We start from the raw sequence: 15480 nt of genomic DNA, 5'->3' as shown, positions 1-15480 counted from the left end.
GTGTCAAAATATGATTGGGGCGTCAAACCAGCTAGCAATTCAAACTGGTTTGACCATAGCACCTAAAAATTTCTCATGCCGCATGTGTGCGTTTCTGTATATTTCATCCATGCTTTGAAAAATCATAAAAAAAAAAATTACATCATGGTTTTTGAGTTATTTCAGTTCGAAAAGTGTTTAAAAATTATTATTTGAATGTGAAAAAGTTTTAGCGAGAAAATAAATTTATGCGATTTTAGTCAAAATTTACAAAGGTCCAATTTTCATAGAAGTTGGACACCAATTGTAGTTGGTTTATATATTTTAAGGGGAAATGATCATTTATCCAATTTTGGAGTTAATTAACCCCATTTGCCCAAACACTCTAAGAGATTGCCCACTTATCCAAACACTCTAAGAGATTATTTCCCTAATACCCAATTAATTCTTTTTTTATATTTATTTTTGAGACTTTTTTGCTCTCTCCTTCTTTCTCACTTAGAGAGACAAGTCATCGGAGACCTTGCTGGACTCCTGTGACCAGTGGTAGGCAGCCTACTCCAGTGACGGACTCCGGCGACCGGTCACCGGAATCTCGAATCCGGCTACCGAACTGGTTACCGGATTCCGGCGTCTGAATTTATTACCCTCTAAGCAGTAACCATATTATTGCCCCCCAATAACAAGTTTATTAGGGATCAATAATTAGTGAAAAATGAAGATGTTTTTAATTTTGAAAGTTTTAGTAGGTTTATCAAAATAAATAATCTTATTATTGCCCCTTAATAATCTTATTATTGTCCCGTAATAATCTTATTATTGCCCAATAAATATTTTATTGCTCCCCAATAATCTTATTATTATCTTCCAATAATTGTTTTTTCGCCCCTCAATAATCTTATTATTGCCCAACCAAATCATAATAAACAAATCAATCACTACTAGCAACATCCCATATTGAAGTCAGCCAATTTTGCCCTCTATTTGTCACTTCTTCTGTTTCAGAGGGATAGAAATAGAAGAAGACTAGAGTTTCTCATTCTTAAAAATAAAAAATAAAAAATCTGAATCATCATCATCATCATCATGGAGGTGGCGACAATGGGAGCAGCATTCCAAAAATCTGCGATCAAGCCACCCAAGCAATGGAGAAGAACTAAATACCCGGTTCGTTGAAATACGGCTCTCGTTCAAAACGAGTGCCTGGATCGAGACCAGAACCTGGAGGACCGTGAACTGAGCCGGGTCCCACTTCTCTCTCTTCTTTCCGGTCCAGGTGTTGAGCAGGCTCACGCAGACGTACCCGCTCATAAAGATTCGGGTTGATCCATAACCCGTAGGAGTGGTAATGCACATTGGAAGGCCGGGTCGGGTAGTCTGACGAGAAGTTGATATCGAAGAAGAAGAAGAGCATGTCGTGGTAGCGAGTCCCGGTGGCGCCGACGATGACTGATCTGAGAATCTGCGCACGTAGATAGAGTCGGGGAGATTATTCTCTAGAATCCGCCACTCCTTCATGATTAACTTGTGGACGGATCCGTCAGATCTCTTTCCTCACCGGAAAGAGATCGGAGAGGGGAGGGCAGGTGGGAAGAGAGAGAAGTTTGTAGTTTATTAATTAGATTGGGGGTAAAAATGTCACTTGTATTTAAATTGGGTAAATGGGAGTAAAAAACTCTTAGTGGTGTAAGTGGGCAATTTTTAGGCTAAAATTGGGTAATTAGTCACGGCCCCATATTTTAACTGTTTATTTTCTTTTTCATTTCCAAGGAAGATGAAAAAGATAGCCCCAACTGAAACTCATTTCATTCTCAAAAAAAAAAAAAACCTGAAACTCATTTAGGTCCAAGCCTGGAATACCACTGCGTCGAAAGAAAGGCCCCAAATACACACACACAGGGCCCAAACACCCGCAGGCATATCTTCTCCAACATGCAGATAACAGAAAGAGCAAGAAGCTCTGAATGAGCGAAACACAGAGACACACACAAATGCAGAGAAGAGTGTGATATACAAAACAAAACAAAGAAAACACAACCCCAAAATGGCGTCTTTATCGGTCACTCTCAATCTCTTAAGGCCTTGTTCCATTGCTCCTAAGCCATCTCCGTCTTTGAGATTCTGTGATGTCCGAAACTCTGCTTCTTCCTATTGTTCTACTTCTCGAAGACTCGCTCTCTTTCACCTTGGCTCTGGTAATCTCTCTTTTCGTTTCCACCAAAACCCTGTTTTACTTTCTTTCTTGGTTTGATGGGTTTATAAATTGTGATTCATTTTTGGGTTGTTTTTTTGGTTTATAGCAATGAAACTTTATCCGCAATGTGCAATGTATGCTTGTAATGTTGAATATGTGATTTCATGCAATGTAAGATTGGAAATTTATGGTTTTTTTACAGCTTGGAACTTTGTCTTTGTTTATTAAACTTACCAGAATGTGGTTAGCTGTTGCTGAAATTTTGCAATGTAGTTTTCTTGAGGAGAGAGATGAGGAAAGCTGTAGGCTTTTTTCATTGGAATGTTGAAAAGAGTTGATATTTAGATAGTCTATGCTGATTATACAATGTACAACTTATAAAAGCTTGCGCCATCTTGATGTTTGTGTCTGCTTTGTAAAGATGTGTTAGAATGTTGCAGAGTATGTTGTAGGGAACTTGGTTGGAATTCATTCTTAATGCTGTGTCGAATGTGTATTGGATTTTAATATGCATTGTAATTGTGGCTTCGGAGTGGTTCTCCAGCTCTTCCTCAGTCACAAATATTAGGTGCAAAAGCATCTCAATTGCTGAGAGGAGAGGGGAAACCTATAGATGCTGCCCCAATTGCTGATTTGGCACAAGCAGGTGCTGCAATTGCTCAGGAAGATGCATTGGAATGGGTAAAAAATGATAAACGAAGAATGCTTCATGTCGTCTATCGTGTTGGGGACTTGGACAAGACTATAAAGTACGCGTTTATTTATTTATTTATTTTTGCAGAAAATAGGTTTCAACAATGCACTTCTAGAGATAGCTAAGTATTATTATTCATATGCAGATTCTACACTGAGTGTTTGGGGATGAAGCTGTTGAGAAAACGTGACATACCCGAGGAGCAATATTCGAATGCTTTTCTTGGATATGGGCCAGAAGATTCCAACTTTACTGTTGAACTTACATATAGTAAGTCCTTATCTGTAATTTTGTAAGAACACAAGCGTAATTTCCCCTTTTAGAGAAGTCTTTCACAGTTTCTGTTCATAGGATTTTGAAACTTAATGTGTACTGCTGATAGATTATGGAGTGGACAAGTATGACATTGGGACTGGTTTTGGCCACTTTGGTATTGCAGTTGAAGATGTAAGTACCTATTTCTGAATATAGATGTGGTTCTATTTTGTGCTAAATAACTCTATATTTGTATTCATTTTTTGGTTTACATTTCGGACCCACATTCTATCAAGTCAAACTGTAAAACAATGTCAGTTCTCTCTATGAGGAATAGCGTTATTTGTTTAGTCTCCCATGAGAACATGCCTGCTAGTATTTCTGCTTGTAAAGAATGTAGCAAATATACAGTCCTCCATCTCTAACTTCACCAACAGAAAATTGTTAAGATATCATGTTTTATATGGAAAGATTGTAAGCTTACTTAAGTTATACAAGTTTCTGTAGGTTGCCAAAACAGTGGAACTTATAAAGGCAAAGGGAGGGAAAGTTACCAGGGAACCTGGTCCTGCCAATGGTGGCAGTACAATAATTGCTCTTATTGAGGATCCTGATGGTTATCCGTTTGAGCTTTTAGAGAAATGGCCTACACCAGAGCCCTTTTCACAAGTGATGCTTCGTGTAGGTGATCTTGACCGTGCTATTAACTTTTATACGAAGGTGAGTTGTGTTTAACAAGTTCTCTTAATTAAACTTGAATATTTGTTTCTAGTTAGGCTGTTATGGTAATAAGCTTCCTGAAGCTTTTACCGTTTTGTTTCTCTAACTGAAAGGCTTTTGGAATGGAACTTCTCCGCACAAGAGATAATCCCGAATACAAGGTAACCTCACTCTTACTACGTTCTGTTGTTTAACATGTCTATGTAAATCTCAGCGCATACGCTTAAGTTCTTTACACTGCAAAACCATTATAGGCATTGTGACCAAAGCATGTCATTGCTACTTTGGCATATATGTGGTTGTTTTTGTAGGACTTGTATATGTTTCATACCTCTACAGACCTAGGGAGCATGCTAAAATCTGAATAAATGTGTTATGCTCATTATTGTCCATTGTCAGCAACTCAGCATATTGTTGCTCTACCTGATATTTGCTTCTGCCTTGTTTCTAGTATACAGTAGCCATGTTGGGATATGGTACTGAAGATAATAGTCCAGTGCTTGAACTGACATATAACTATGGGATCACTGATTATGATAAAGGAAATGGTTATGCTCAGGTATATGCTATTCCTTTTATAGTACAAATATATTTTACTTTTTGCAGGTTCTATATATGATCTTTACCAGTTTTACTTGCGAAAATCTGAGTTATAGTATATATGAAGAGAGACTGAGTATCAAATGTTAACAGATTGCAATAGGCACAGACGATGTTTATAAAAGTGCAGAGGCAGTTAGACTCTCTGGAGGGAAGATTATTCTTGAACCTGGTCCCTTGCCAGGTATCAACACCAAGATAACTGCTTGCTTAGACCCCGATGGCTGGAAATCGGTATGACCTATTAAATGCTTTTTATAAGTGAAAGTCTCTTTAGTTCCTTTGCATTTCCAATATACTGATTGTTAGATTTTTGGTAGTTCTTTTTTTTGGATAAGTGGGGGTCCAAAGGAGCCAAAAAGAAACAAAAAAAAACACAACCCAACCTCAGCCAATGGCTGTTACAACTTTCCTGTATCTAAGGACTTCACACAAATCATCGAACAAAAAACTAGTGATCTGTGGAGGAGGTTGCTCAAAGTAGATGGCACCGATCTCAGCAGATAAATTGCATCTTGATAGTGCATCAGCAACCGTATTAACTTCCCGAAACACATGGCTGATAATACACTCTGAAAAACCAGCCTGAAGGTGAAGACAATAATCAATCACAGTCTTCAAAGGGTAGTTCTGGTACCAACTAATGGTGCAAAATATTAATAATTGGAATTCTGAAATAACATATTTAGTTCTGCTTTGTAATATACTCGTATTGTATTTTTTATGCATGAATCAATCCGCATATATACTTAATTTACTCAATGATTTAATTTTGTTTTTCTTTCTGACATTCTTATCCTGCAGGTTTTTGTTGATAATATTGATTTTCTGAAGGAATTAGAATGAGTAACAGCATCATTACCACGCCTCTAAATGAGACAGTTGAAGATTTTTGACAATTTTGACTGTAGATTATTCCAATCTGCCAATTATAGAAATCTTGAAGCAGCTCATGAGAGAACATACACCATCCCAATTTGCAGATCCATCACTTTGTACAAGCTTAACAGTTTTGAGTGCTACCCTTGCTACCCATATGTATATCTCTAGGATTTTGAGATGGTGGGTGCACATTGATTGCTATGAAAAAGTTAAAACAATTTAGTTTTACATCAATCCAAATTGTAACGTTTCATAGAATCATGTTATGTTGGTATGAAATTCAACATATTCTGAATCCCCTCAGTCCACATATGCTTATCCCTTTTACTTCTGCATTCAAATTCTATTGTCCTGTCAGCTGTTTTGATGCCAAAGTATGCCCTTGGTTTGCTGCAATCTTCCCTCTCCCTTCCTGGCCACGCTGCTATGTCACAGTAGACTTCAGAGACTACACCTGCATCACACCACGGCATGTTGGGTGACAGGAGCAGAAATCAATAGAAAATTCTTGCTCTGATTATGAAAATTTTCTTACATGTCTTCTTCTTTGTAAATGTTCCCGCCATGTGTTTGCTTTTCATTTTGGCTACAACCTGTTATCACTCTAAAAGGTTAAGAAGGGAAGAAGTTGAGTTAAGCTACATAAATTATAATTATTTCGTGTTCAAGGCCTACAAGCGATCAAAAACTTCTCTGCAAATTAGAAGTTATTTGAGTTCATTCCTGTCATATTATGAGAATTTACCTGCCCATTTGAGTTGGTGTTGAAAGAAACTTGTTTCCAGTGGAGATCACCTGCAGTCAAAGACTCAAAAGGTTAAATCTCATTCAGTTTCCAGATTAGCAATTGAAATTCACTATTACTGTCTCATGAATGTGTATTGATAATGCCCTTTCTAAAGCATATACCTTTCCTTGTGCGTTTCAGAAGTTCCCCTCCTTTTGAGACAAAGTTCAATGCTGAGTTTGATTCTTTTCCATCACATTTTTCCTCAGCCAGTGCAAAAGTGGTGCCTCCATACTCCTTTTGTAGCCTTACCTTAAGTGTAGCAGCTCCTCGTAAAGCTGTTATTCATTGATCAGCGACTGTTTAACACCTCAGTAAAGCTTAGCCAAACTAGTGAGGTTTTGAGCTTAGTACCTGTGGCAGCTCCAGCTGTTAAGGTCATGATGTCTCCATTAGTCCTCGCGTTAACTGCAGAACTGACAACTGATAGAATATGGTCGTGATCAGCTCCCATCTCCTCTGCAATCTCGATGCAGCGTGAAGCTACCAGAGCTGCTGCAGATGCTAGTGCAGTCGAAATTTCAGTCCTCTCGGATACTGCTGCTTTGTGGTGGGCACTGGCAGCTGATGTTTCAGTTTCAGGCAATGCAGCTGAAGCTGCGAGTGCTGCTACAGCAGCAGCAACTCCAGCCACAGAAACTGCCGCGTGCAACTGGGCATTTTGGCTTCTCATTTCTTGCTTCTTTCTCTCCTTTTGATCTTTTAACCATCTCCCCATTGTTTTACCTCTCAACATGCTCTTGTATAGCTGCATAGTGAGAATCGACAATTACGAAAATGAAAATCGAAAAGAATTTCATGGATTTTTGAGGTTGAATTATGTGATATCAGTACCCCATTATTGATCAATTGATGTTGACTGGAAAGGAACTCTGGATGAAGTGCATGATGTAGTAAAAACAACTCCTGCATATATAATTAACCAGCTGTAAAAGTTTATGGGAAAAGAAGGTTTTTGTAAATCTAGTATGAAGGCTATAACACGATTAAAAAAAGTTAAATGCAGTCATTACACCAGGCAAAGGGACCAGGCATACTTAATGAAACATTAAAGAGTTAATAAGCAATTATGGACAATTTTAAATCATGCGCTCATGCAGCAGACAGAACATTATAGTGATCGTCAACCAGAAATTGAGAGATTGGAGAGAGAGGTACCTTCATTTCATCACTGTTTCTTGGCGAAATCGGAGGGCTAAGTCCACCAGGCAGCTGCTAAGTAGGAATACGTTAGGTTATAGCCACTAAGCACTTAATGCACTCTAGACTGTCGATTTGTACCACACACTTTAACCAATAGTCCACATAAATAATAGTCTAGACTCTAAATCCAACAATATGACAACATAACATACTGATTAAATCTCAACTGACGAGAGAACAGTTACTATTAAAAAGGGATCGACAGTAACATAAAGATATATATTTTGGTAAGGAAGAAACTTACAGATGATTCGCTCAAACGCATGGAACTTGAATGGCGAGTTTCAGCAATACCATCATAAGAGAATGCTGACTTATTCTCAAGACTCTTAGAAGCAACATGTGAGTGGGAAAGAGCTTTGGAGATCTCCATGGCCGAGAGGCTCCATGATCTCGCCAGAAACTCCATGGACTCCGTCGGAGTTTCAGGTGGCGGGGCACATAAACCCGCCGCTCCAATACTGGTGCCACCATTTTCGTCTATGTTCTCCAACCCATGTCGATTCGTCGAGCATTTCAAACTACAAGAGCTCACTGACACCATAACACAAGCACAAAGAGAGAGTTAGCTTCAAAGTTTTTCCACAATATTGGTCTTGCAATTTGCATTATAAGTGTCCCTTACTTTTCAAGCTCGGCTACCAATGGAGAATCTAGTTTAGCAAAGAAAGCTAGAATAAGACGATGGTGATGAAGAGGAGGTACAACAGCACAGTACGCATTTAACAAGGACGAAAAAGTAGGGTGCATGATTCTTTTTATTGTGGGAATGGGGGATGTGTACAAATTCTATATGCCAATTAAAACCCAATGATCATTTTTTGTCATCACTAACTCCATTGCTGCTTTAAATTTCTTTTCCGCACGTATGTGCTTTATACATAAATAGGAAAACGACCCTTTTTCTGGAGCGGCGGAGTTCATCTTCATCATTACTAGGGTTCTTTTGTCACCATTATCAAAGTCCAAAGTTAGCAGAAGGGGCCCTTTCTGGGTTATCTAAGAGTGTGTATGAAGTCCATTGATTGCCATTAATTATGAAATTCATAGAAGAAATTCTAGTTAATGCACGCTTTACAACTGTTGATGAAATTTTTCATTGATTTAATTTCACGGGTACTTATTTAGTTGGAGCCAAGATCAGAGATTTACTACCGAAGGAACAAGAATGAAATGTGCCCTATCATGTCAACTGCAAAGTTTTAAAGCAGACCTGGTAAAGCTGGTTTCTTTACACTTTGTTTCCCTTGTAACTTTCACAGTATTCCCTGATCATAATGTTGGAAAAATAACATTTTGACCTTAGCTTGGGACCCTAGTTGGGTTAATCTTCGATTGCGATTTTGAAAAACTTAAGCATCAAGGTAAATTGGAGGCACACCAAGATCCCCTAAAACCCTCCCAAGAGCTCTTCACCATAGTAGTAGGGTGGTATTAACTAACTTAAAATATCAAGACCAAGACCCAGGCACCAACCAAGGGTATCAGTTTATGATAAAATCTTTAATCATTGTTTTCATTTCTAATCAAATCTTTTTTTTTTTTTTTGAATACTAATCATGTTTTATGGGTGAGTGAGCATCAACAATTCTGATGTCCCACTCCCGCCTCCATTAGTTTTTCTGTTCCGTTTTTGGACCACCCATTAGTTTGATGACTTTATCCTCAATTGTTAATTTGTGAGCAGCAATCTAGACAACACAAACGTTCAATTTTCTGCCATGCTGACAAACATGCGAGTACACTAATCTCCAGAGAAAATAAGTAAATTTTATATACGCTGTGGGTAAATGTAACACATAATTTCTGGCCGGGAATTAGGGAATCGGGCAAATGAGGTTTTCCTCAACTTGGGCTGAAAAGTCTAATGAACATGAAGATATCACCTAGTTAGGCCCTGCTTCAAGTAATGGCCTATAGATACAAAGCTGGAAGAATTTAAAGATCAATATAGAAGGAAGGATATATATATCTATAATACCCTCTTGAATTGACAGTTCCAATGAAGTTCCTTCCTTTCATCCTTTATAACCCATCTCCTATCAAGATCTGAAGCAAAGAAAAGTAATGTTAATAATACAAGCAGATATCAAATAATTATGGTTTCTATGGAAACTCCATGAGAACTTATACCTGAAATACTAGTTTACACTTTTCCAGATTCTGAAGGACCTGGGTACTTAAGGTTCAAACTTGAAACTTCATCCAGATGAACATCCAGGGCTTTCATCCCAAAAAGTTACAGCAATTAGAACAGAAAGCAACTCAATCCTGAATTAAATAAGATACATGGTCACCAAACTATATTGTAAAAAAAATTATGATCTTTATCAAACTAAAATGGTAAACAAACTTTACACGTCATCCACACAACATTAAATGGGCTCGGCCAATCCTTTCCACCTATGCACATGAAAACTCCAAGCTTTGTAGACAAGTCCTATTGCATCCAGTGTGGTCATGTTTTACCAGACACATTTTTCAGGTATATCATATGCCAAGCAAACAATCCAAACTTCATTACATTTGCTACAGCAAGATGCATGCTCCGAGTAAATTCTTTTACATCTGTAGCTGAAGAGAGAAAACCAAGGCTGAAGAGGTTAATATGCAGATTTTGAGTAATTTCTCTCATTTAATACAGATTAATAATATAATTTCATACAATAAAATACTCCATACCTATTACTTTGCTTGAGAAGTTCGATTTAGAGATGGCATCCAACTGCTTGAAGCACCGTGTTGGCGACCTACATTAGCAATTTCAGCTGGCCCCTCAGGTTTTGGTAAATTTCTTTTGAGAGCATTGCCCGTATTCTGCAACAATCACGAAAGAATAACAATGATTTACAACACAGGACAATGTGCAACAGGAATGGATACTTCATGAAATGGAGATGAGATAAATACGCAAAAGACAATAATATGATTTACATTACAAGTTCCATACATGTTTTTCAATAGAGTTAATAGCACTCAAATTCTGGACTGCAGATGATCTAAATGGCCTATGAATATGAACAAGATGACTTGATCTTTTATGTTCTCGAGGCTGAGCTTGTCTAGAAACATCATCAACTCCTGTAAATCCACAAATGAAACCTTAGGCCCAAGAAAAATTTGGTAAATCCAACACCAACATGTCAAAGGCTTTCCCAATGCTGTAAAACACAAATCTCATCAAGGCTTAGGTCACTAATCATCCTGGATATGAAGTCAAAACCAGAACTTACCCTGATTCCTCACATCCATAGGCACTGCTCGACTGCTAGTCACTACTTGACCATTTGTCGCTACAGCTGGCTGCAAATTATAAGACGGTCAGAAGAAACAATATCAAAAATCTAATGCAAGTAACCGAACACAGCTGGAAGAAGAGCAATCCTCAGAATCAATCAAAAGGAAATAGTTAAAAAAAAAAGAAAAAGGCTTATGCAAATACTAACAGCTGATTGACCATGAGCCCTTGTCTGTTGCGCCTGCTGGTACTTTAGGATTGTCCAGTCAAATACATAATCAAACTCAAATCCTGTAAAATGTGGGAATAAACACCAATAAACACAGACAATCAGTTAGGATACACCTTGAAAGGTACAATTAATAATTCTATGTTAGTGACTAAACAAATTCTGTCATGATGATGAAATGATATCATACCTTCGCGGGTGAATAAGTCACGAAACAGACGCTTCAAGAATGAGTAATCCGGACGTTGATCAAATGTTAAGGAATGGCAATAGTGGAAGTAGGATGCAAACTCCACAGGATGCGCCTTACATAGCACCTGAAAACAGATGTGACAACAGTTCATTTTTCGACTTCAAATGATAACATAAAGCTTTCACATTTACCATTGTAACAATATCCTTTTTCTCGAATAAAAAGAAATTAGAAACCCACTACCTCCAAACACCAGCGACCTAATCTACAGAACACATACCTCAATGGGAGTTGATAACTTCTTCTCACAAATCTTATCATATTTTTGCTTCTTCGTTGCAGCTTTTAGACCCTGCCAAGGAAGGCTAAACATAGAAATCAATCAGTCAGCAAGGATACTCAGCTGTATGATCAAAGCATTGTGCAAATGATGTTGATCATCAAAATTACAATTTGTAATAAACAATACAAGTTACACCAAGAAGAAACCCTAACTGGAACTCCAGAGGAAATCTTTCAATTGAAGAATTATCTGCTGACATGTGGTAATGAATTCACGGCATACCTTCCTCTTAAGAAGTACAGAAGAACATAGCCAAGTGACTCCAAATCATCCCGACGACTCTGATCTAAAACAATGAAACGACAAAGGTGAGGATACAGACAGCCAAGCATTTACAACAGAGTTAAACAACACCTCTCTACTTACCAATTCCCAAATGGGTATTGCAACTAGCATATCGTGCAGTTCCTGTTAAGCTTTTGTTTTCTCTGTATGAGTTATCCAGAAAAATAGATACAGTTAGGCAATAAACCAGGAATTGAACAGACTTGTCTACATTTAGTATAACAGACTTGAATGCCAAACAACCACCAGAATTTATGCATGAACCCATGTCTTAAATTGTACCTGTATGGAATGTGCCGATTTGTAGTTGGGTCCCGATATCTTTTCGCAAGTCCAAAGTCAATGATGTAAACCTGATGAGTGAGTTTTCAACAATAATTAAAAAAACAAAAAAAAAACAAACAAATAAAGAACTGATAAACCACAGATATTCTTAAAAGCTCCTGAAAGTTAGTTGTTAAAGAGAAACATCCTAATTACCTGATTTGCTTTCCTGCCAAGACCCATGAGATAATTGTCTGGTTTGATGTCTCTATGCAAAAACCCTTTCGAATGCACATACTCTATTCTTGTAATCTGCAATAGAAAGGCAGGAAGAGAAAACATTAGCAGCAGGTAAACAATCTAACCCTTACCAGTTAGATAATCTATCTAAGTATCTAAAGAAAGTCAAAAATAACTTGCGAATTTACCATCTGTTCGGCCAGCATTAAGACTGTTTTCAGTGAAAACTTCCTCCCACAGTATACAAATAAGTCTTCAAGACTCGGCCCCAACAAGTCTATGATAACAACGTTATCATCATGATCAAACCCCGCCCACTTCATGCTTGCAATGCCGCCTGAAATGACACCAAATCAAACAATTACTTACGGTTAAAACCAAGATTCACGGTGATAATAGCATGCAAGAGCAAGTAGGTTCAAAACAAAACTTACTTCCTCCCTGTAGAACTTTATACAGCTTGGCCTCATACATAAGCTGTAAATGCTTCGTCTTGTTACTTTCCTGCCAAAATCAAAATCAAAATCAAAATCAAAATCAAAATCAAAATCAACGAATCAATTACACCGTTAAGCTCATACACACATAGACCAGTTTCTTCAATAACATTAAGATACCAAAATCGTCGAGAGCCTTATTCTAACATGAAATTTCATCAAAAACCATACGAGCCACAACGAATCAGCTCGAATGCCATCAATTCACAATCCATGCAGACAATTATCCCTACAAATCATCCTAATCACTCGAAACGACGACGAATCAATCAAGACTTACAATCTTGGCCGCCAAGGTCTCTCCAGTCTCCATATGAGTAGCTGAAACAAACACCACGGCGAAAAAAAAAAACTAATCAGCACCGAGATGATAATCAAAGACGATAATTAGGATGATTCGAAAGAGGAAGAAGATCTGAAACATACCGAGGTATATTTCACCAAAAGAACCGCTCCCAATTTTGCGACCTAGCTTAAACTTTCCTCCGATAATCCTCTCCATAAAAAGAAGCCCTAATCTCTCTGCAACCGGATTCAAATTCTAGGGGAAAGCGCGCGACGGCGATTCGAATTCCGGAGGTTCGGATCGAAAATCGAAAGAGACCGATTCGGATTTTGGATTTGAGTTCTGAGATTGGGAGACTTTTTCAGGGAAGAGGAAAACGAAGGAGGAAGACGACTTGGATGGCGGCTACGGAAGAGGGAGACGAGGGATCTAAAAAGCGAAAGTGGAAAAGAGTGAGGGCAGTTTGGTAATTTGGGATCCTAGATCGGGGGCGGAAGAGGGAGACGAGGGAAATGTATGGGTGGTTTTTGAATTCCCCCGAAGTGTTGGAAGCCCCTCCGAGAAAATTTTAGGTTTGAAGGTCGGTTGTTGGAATTATAGTTTAGGGATGGCGGTAAAATTTCAAAGTCATGTAAAAGGTCCCTGGGCCCTGGGCCCCGGCCAAAGAAGATCCGGGGAATTTGGATTCTATAGTTTTTTTTTTTTTTTTATCAAATTGGATTTTATATTATTATAGGTTTTTTTTTTTCAGTTTTGCAAAATATTTGTACGTAGTCCGTACGATTTGAATGTACATTTAATTTAAGATCACGGATTTATGATTCTTGAATGATAAAATCAATGTGTCGAAATGTAAGTTTTTTTTTTTTTAAAGGGGATTGGAACCCTGCCTAGCTGGAAAGCTCAGCCCCACACTCGGTTCCATTTATTATATTAATAGTAGTAGAAATGTAGAATAAATACAAAATACTAGTCTGCAATCACATGCTCTGCATATATACTAATGGGTAGTTGTTGCAGAAGAAATAGATTTACGGATAGTTGTTGCAGAAGAAATAGATTCACCGGTAGTTGTTGCAGAGAGAAAATAGTTGGAGAGAAAAGTGGGCGTTATGGAATCATTTCTTTTTAATTTTTATAATAAAAATCTATTTTATAATTGTCCTATTTATCCTTATGATTTAATTTATTCTTAAAGTTTTTTAATCTTTCAAGGTTAAATCTGTCAAAATTTTTAATTTTGGCTAACAAAGCCTCTTCTCTTAATAATTGTATAGATAAGTTTTTGACAATGAACATTATAGAGATTTCATTAATGTAGGGTAAGGCCAGAATGACCATTACATATCCTTCCGCTACCATGTACAGATAAACAAGAAGTTGTGATGCAGTAGACACCACGATGATACATAAGATAGGACCATTCATTTGACATTTCATGCTCACTTATTCAAAGTGAGCCTATTAACTATGACACAGTACGCATAGTAATACGCAAGTTTAAAAGAAAAACTAACTAGAGGGTGGGAATAAAAACCCACCAGTCGTTCTGAACCTAAAAAGGCCAGGCCCAGAATCTATCTTCCATGCTTCAAACTGAACCAGCAGCCCATCAAGGCTAAAAGCCCCCACTAGACATTCTGGACCCCAACAAAAGTCCAAAGCTGACTAGGGCACCCAAGCCAGATGGAGGCCCAACAAGCTTAAGGCCCAAAAGTAGCTTCTCTGCTGGAGACCACCATGACGACAGCGCCACCATTAACTTTGGTCGATCAGACATCCACCACAAGGAGAGAACTCCTACCATCGACGTCACCCAGATCTGGGTTTGAACTAGGGTCCAAAGACAACCCACCTGCATAGCCACCCAAAATAATTTGGGCACCCAGAGCCTAATCGGGTCCTTGGTGTCATTGCCTCGATTCACCGCACATATGTTCCACCATAGCCAGCAGACTATATTCACTGCAACGGGAAACAATGACAAGGTGAGGTATGCATAACCCAGCACCGCCCCCATCAGAAGCCAACCCGGCACCGCCGCACTCCAAGTGGGATTCCAAATGAACCCAATCAAACTGGCACTGCCGCGCTCCACGGTTGTCGTCGCCAGAAGACGACCCAATCGCAGGTGATCAAGGGTCGTCTTATTCCGAACCCTTGGTCGAATCCCCCAATCCAGTTGCGATCGATCTTGTGTATGATTCACAGTTGCAGGATTAGCATCCCCAAATGCAGAAGGAAATCGAAGACAGAGGACCCAAAAGAAAGTCGTCAAGAGATCTCGACATTGAATTCAGGCGAAGCAGGCTCCGACCAGTGATGACGTCGACGCTTCAAAGCATCTTTGAATACCCAAGCCAGGGCGGCTAGGGTTTACTTGCGGCAGAGCTCTCACTGCCATTAACCTAGGGGGGTTGAAAATTTAGTTAAGAGCATAGGATTTAAATATAAAATATAAGTTAAAATCAAACCAAGTGGCAATAAAAAGCTAATAGAAGATTAAGGTCTAGCCATCTCCTACTTTTTATTATATTAAATTCAAGATTACCTCATTATTTTTTTAATAAAACAATTAAAAAAAACTTTTT

At 38.4% G+C, this 15480-nt stretch overlaps 3 protein-coding genes across 5 annotated transcripts; 1 reads left to right on the top strand and 2 right to left on the bottom strand.

Moving 5' to 3' along the window:
• The first annotated feature begins 1861 nt into the window (after positions 1-1861).
• On the top strand, positions 1862-5552 carry LOC112170167 (probable lactoylglutathione lyase, chloroplastic). Its single transcript, XM_024307352.2, has 9 exons — positions 1862-2174; positions 2718-2922; positions 3013-3137; positions 3250-3314; positions 3630-3842; positions 3956-4003; positions 4294-4401; positions 4536-4676; positions 5247-5552. The coding sequence occupies exons 1-9, from the start codon at positions 2024-2026 to the stop codon at positions 5286-5288; spliced, it is 1098 nt and encodes a 365-aa protein (XP_024163120.1). The 5' UTR covers positions 1862-2023; the 3' UTR covers positions 5289-5552.
• A 1-nt stretch (position 5553) lies between these two features.
• LOC112170164 (VAN3-binding protein) lies at positions 5554-8926 on the bottom strand. 2 transcript variants are annotated; one of them, XM_024307349.2, is made up of 9 exons: positions 7940-8926; positions 7559-7848; positions 7270-7323; positions 6946-7017; positions 6466-6859; positions 6234-6389; positions 6070-6119; positions 5860-5917; positions 5554-5778 (listed from the first exon to the last, which is right to left on the bottom strand). In XM_024307349.2, coding segments are annotated over exons 1-9 (1266 nt in total). In that variant the 5' UTR covers positions 7941-8926; the 3' UTR covers positions 5554-5587. The 2 variants fall into 2 exon arrangements, with proteins under 2 accessions (XP_024163117.1, XP_024163118.1); XM_024307350.2 differs by lacking the exon at positions 6946-7017.
• Positions 8927-9070: 144 nt separating this feature from the next.
• Positions 9071-13313, bottom strand: LOC112170165 (casein kinase 1-like protein 3). 2 transcript variants are annotated; one of them, XM_040508339.1, is made up of 16 exons: positions 13030-13313; positions 12884-12924; positions 12541-12610; positions 12295-12443; positions 12083-12178; positions 11885-11955; positions 11684-11745; positions 11540-11603; positions 11255-11339; positions 10972-11098; positions 10761-10843; positions 10548-10617; positions 10265-10395; positions 9997-10131; positions 9448-9908; positions 9071-9363 (listed from the first exon to the last, which is right to left on the bottom strand). In XM_040508339.1, exons 1-14 carry the CDS (start codon positions 13103-13105, stop codon positions 10000-10002), a joined length of 1257 nt encoding a protein of 418 aa, XP_040364273.1. In that variant the 5' UTR covers positions 13106-13313; the 3' UTR covers positions 9071-9363; positions 9448-9908; positions 9997-9999. The 2 variants fall into 2 exon arrangements, with proteins under 2 accessions (XP_040364273.1, XP_024163119.1); XM_024307351.2 differs by having other exon boundaries at positions 9448-9888; positions 13030-13311.
• Between the last annotated feature and the right edge of the window lie 2167 nt (positions 13314-15480).

This window comes from Rosa chinensis, chromosome 6, assembly GCF_002994745.2.
Source record: "Rosa chinensis cultivar Old Blush chromosome 6, RchiOBHm-V2, whole genome shotgun sequence".
Taxonomy (NCBI): Eukaryota; Viridiplantae; Streptophyta; class Magnoliopsida; order Rosales; family Rosaceae; genus Rosa; species Rosa chinensis.
Note: the sequence above shows the minus strand (reverse complement) of the source record. Positions and strands in the feature narration are given on the sequence as shown.

Excerpts from the sequence above, each read along its gene's own strand:
- LOC112170167 (XM_024307352.2), top strand. The coding sequence starts at position 2,024 with ATGGCGTCTTTATCGGTCACTCTCAATCTCTTAAGGCCTTGTTCCATT. Across the intron at positions 2,923-3,012 it reads GACTTGGACAAGACTATAAA|ATTCTACACTGAGTGTTTGG; the intron begins GTACGCGTTTAT and ends ATTCATATGCAG. Across the intron at positions 4,677-5,246 it reads ACCCCGATGGCTGGAAATCG|GTTTTTGTTGATAATATTGA; the intron begins GTATGACCTATT and ends CTTATCCTGCAG.
- LOC112170164 (XM_024307349.2), bottom strand. Across the intron at positions 7,018-7,269 it reads GAAACAGTGATGAAATGAAG|GAGTTGTTTTTACTACATCA; the intron begins GTACCTCTCTCT and ends TTATATATGCAG. Across the intron at positions 6,390-6,465 it reads AACAGCTGGAGCTGCCACAG|CTTTACGAGGAGCTGCTACA; the intron begins GTACTAAGCTCA and ends AATGAATAACAG.
- LOC112170165 (XM_040508339.1), bottom strand. The coding sequence starts at position 13,105 with ATGGAGAGGATTATCGGAGGAAAGTTTAAGCTAGGTCGCAAAATTGGG. Across the intron at positions 11,746-11,884 it reads AATCGGCACATTCCATACAG|AGAAAACAAAAGCTTAACAG; the intron begins GTACAATTTAAG and ends TAACTCATACAG. Across the intron at positions 11,340-11,539 it reads CTGTACTTCTTAAGAGGAAG|CCTTCCTTGGCAGGGTCTAA; the intron begins GTATGCCGTGAA and ends TTCTATGTTTAG.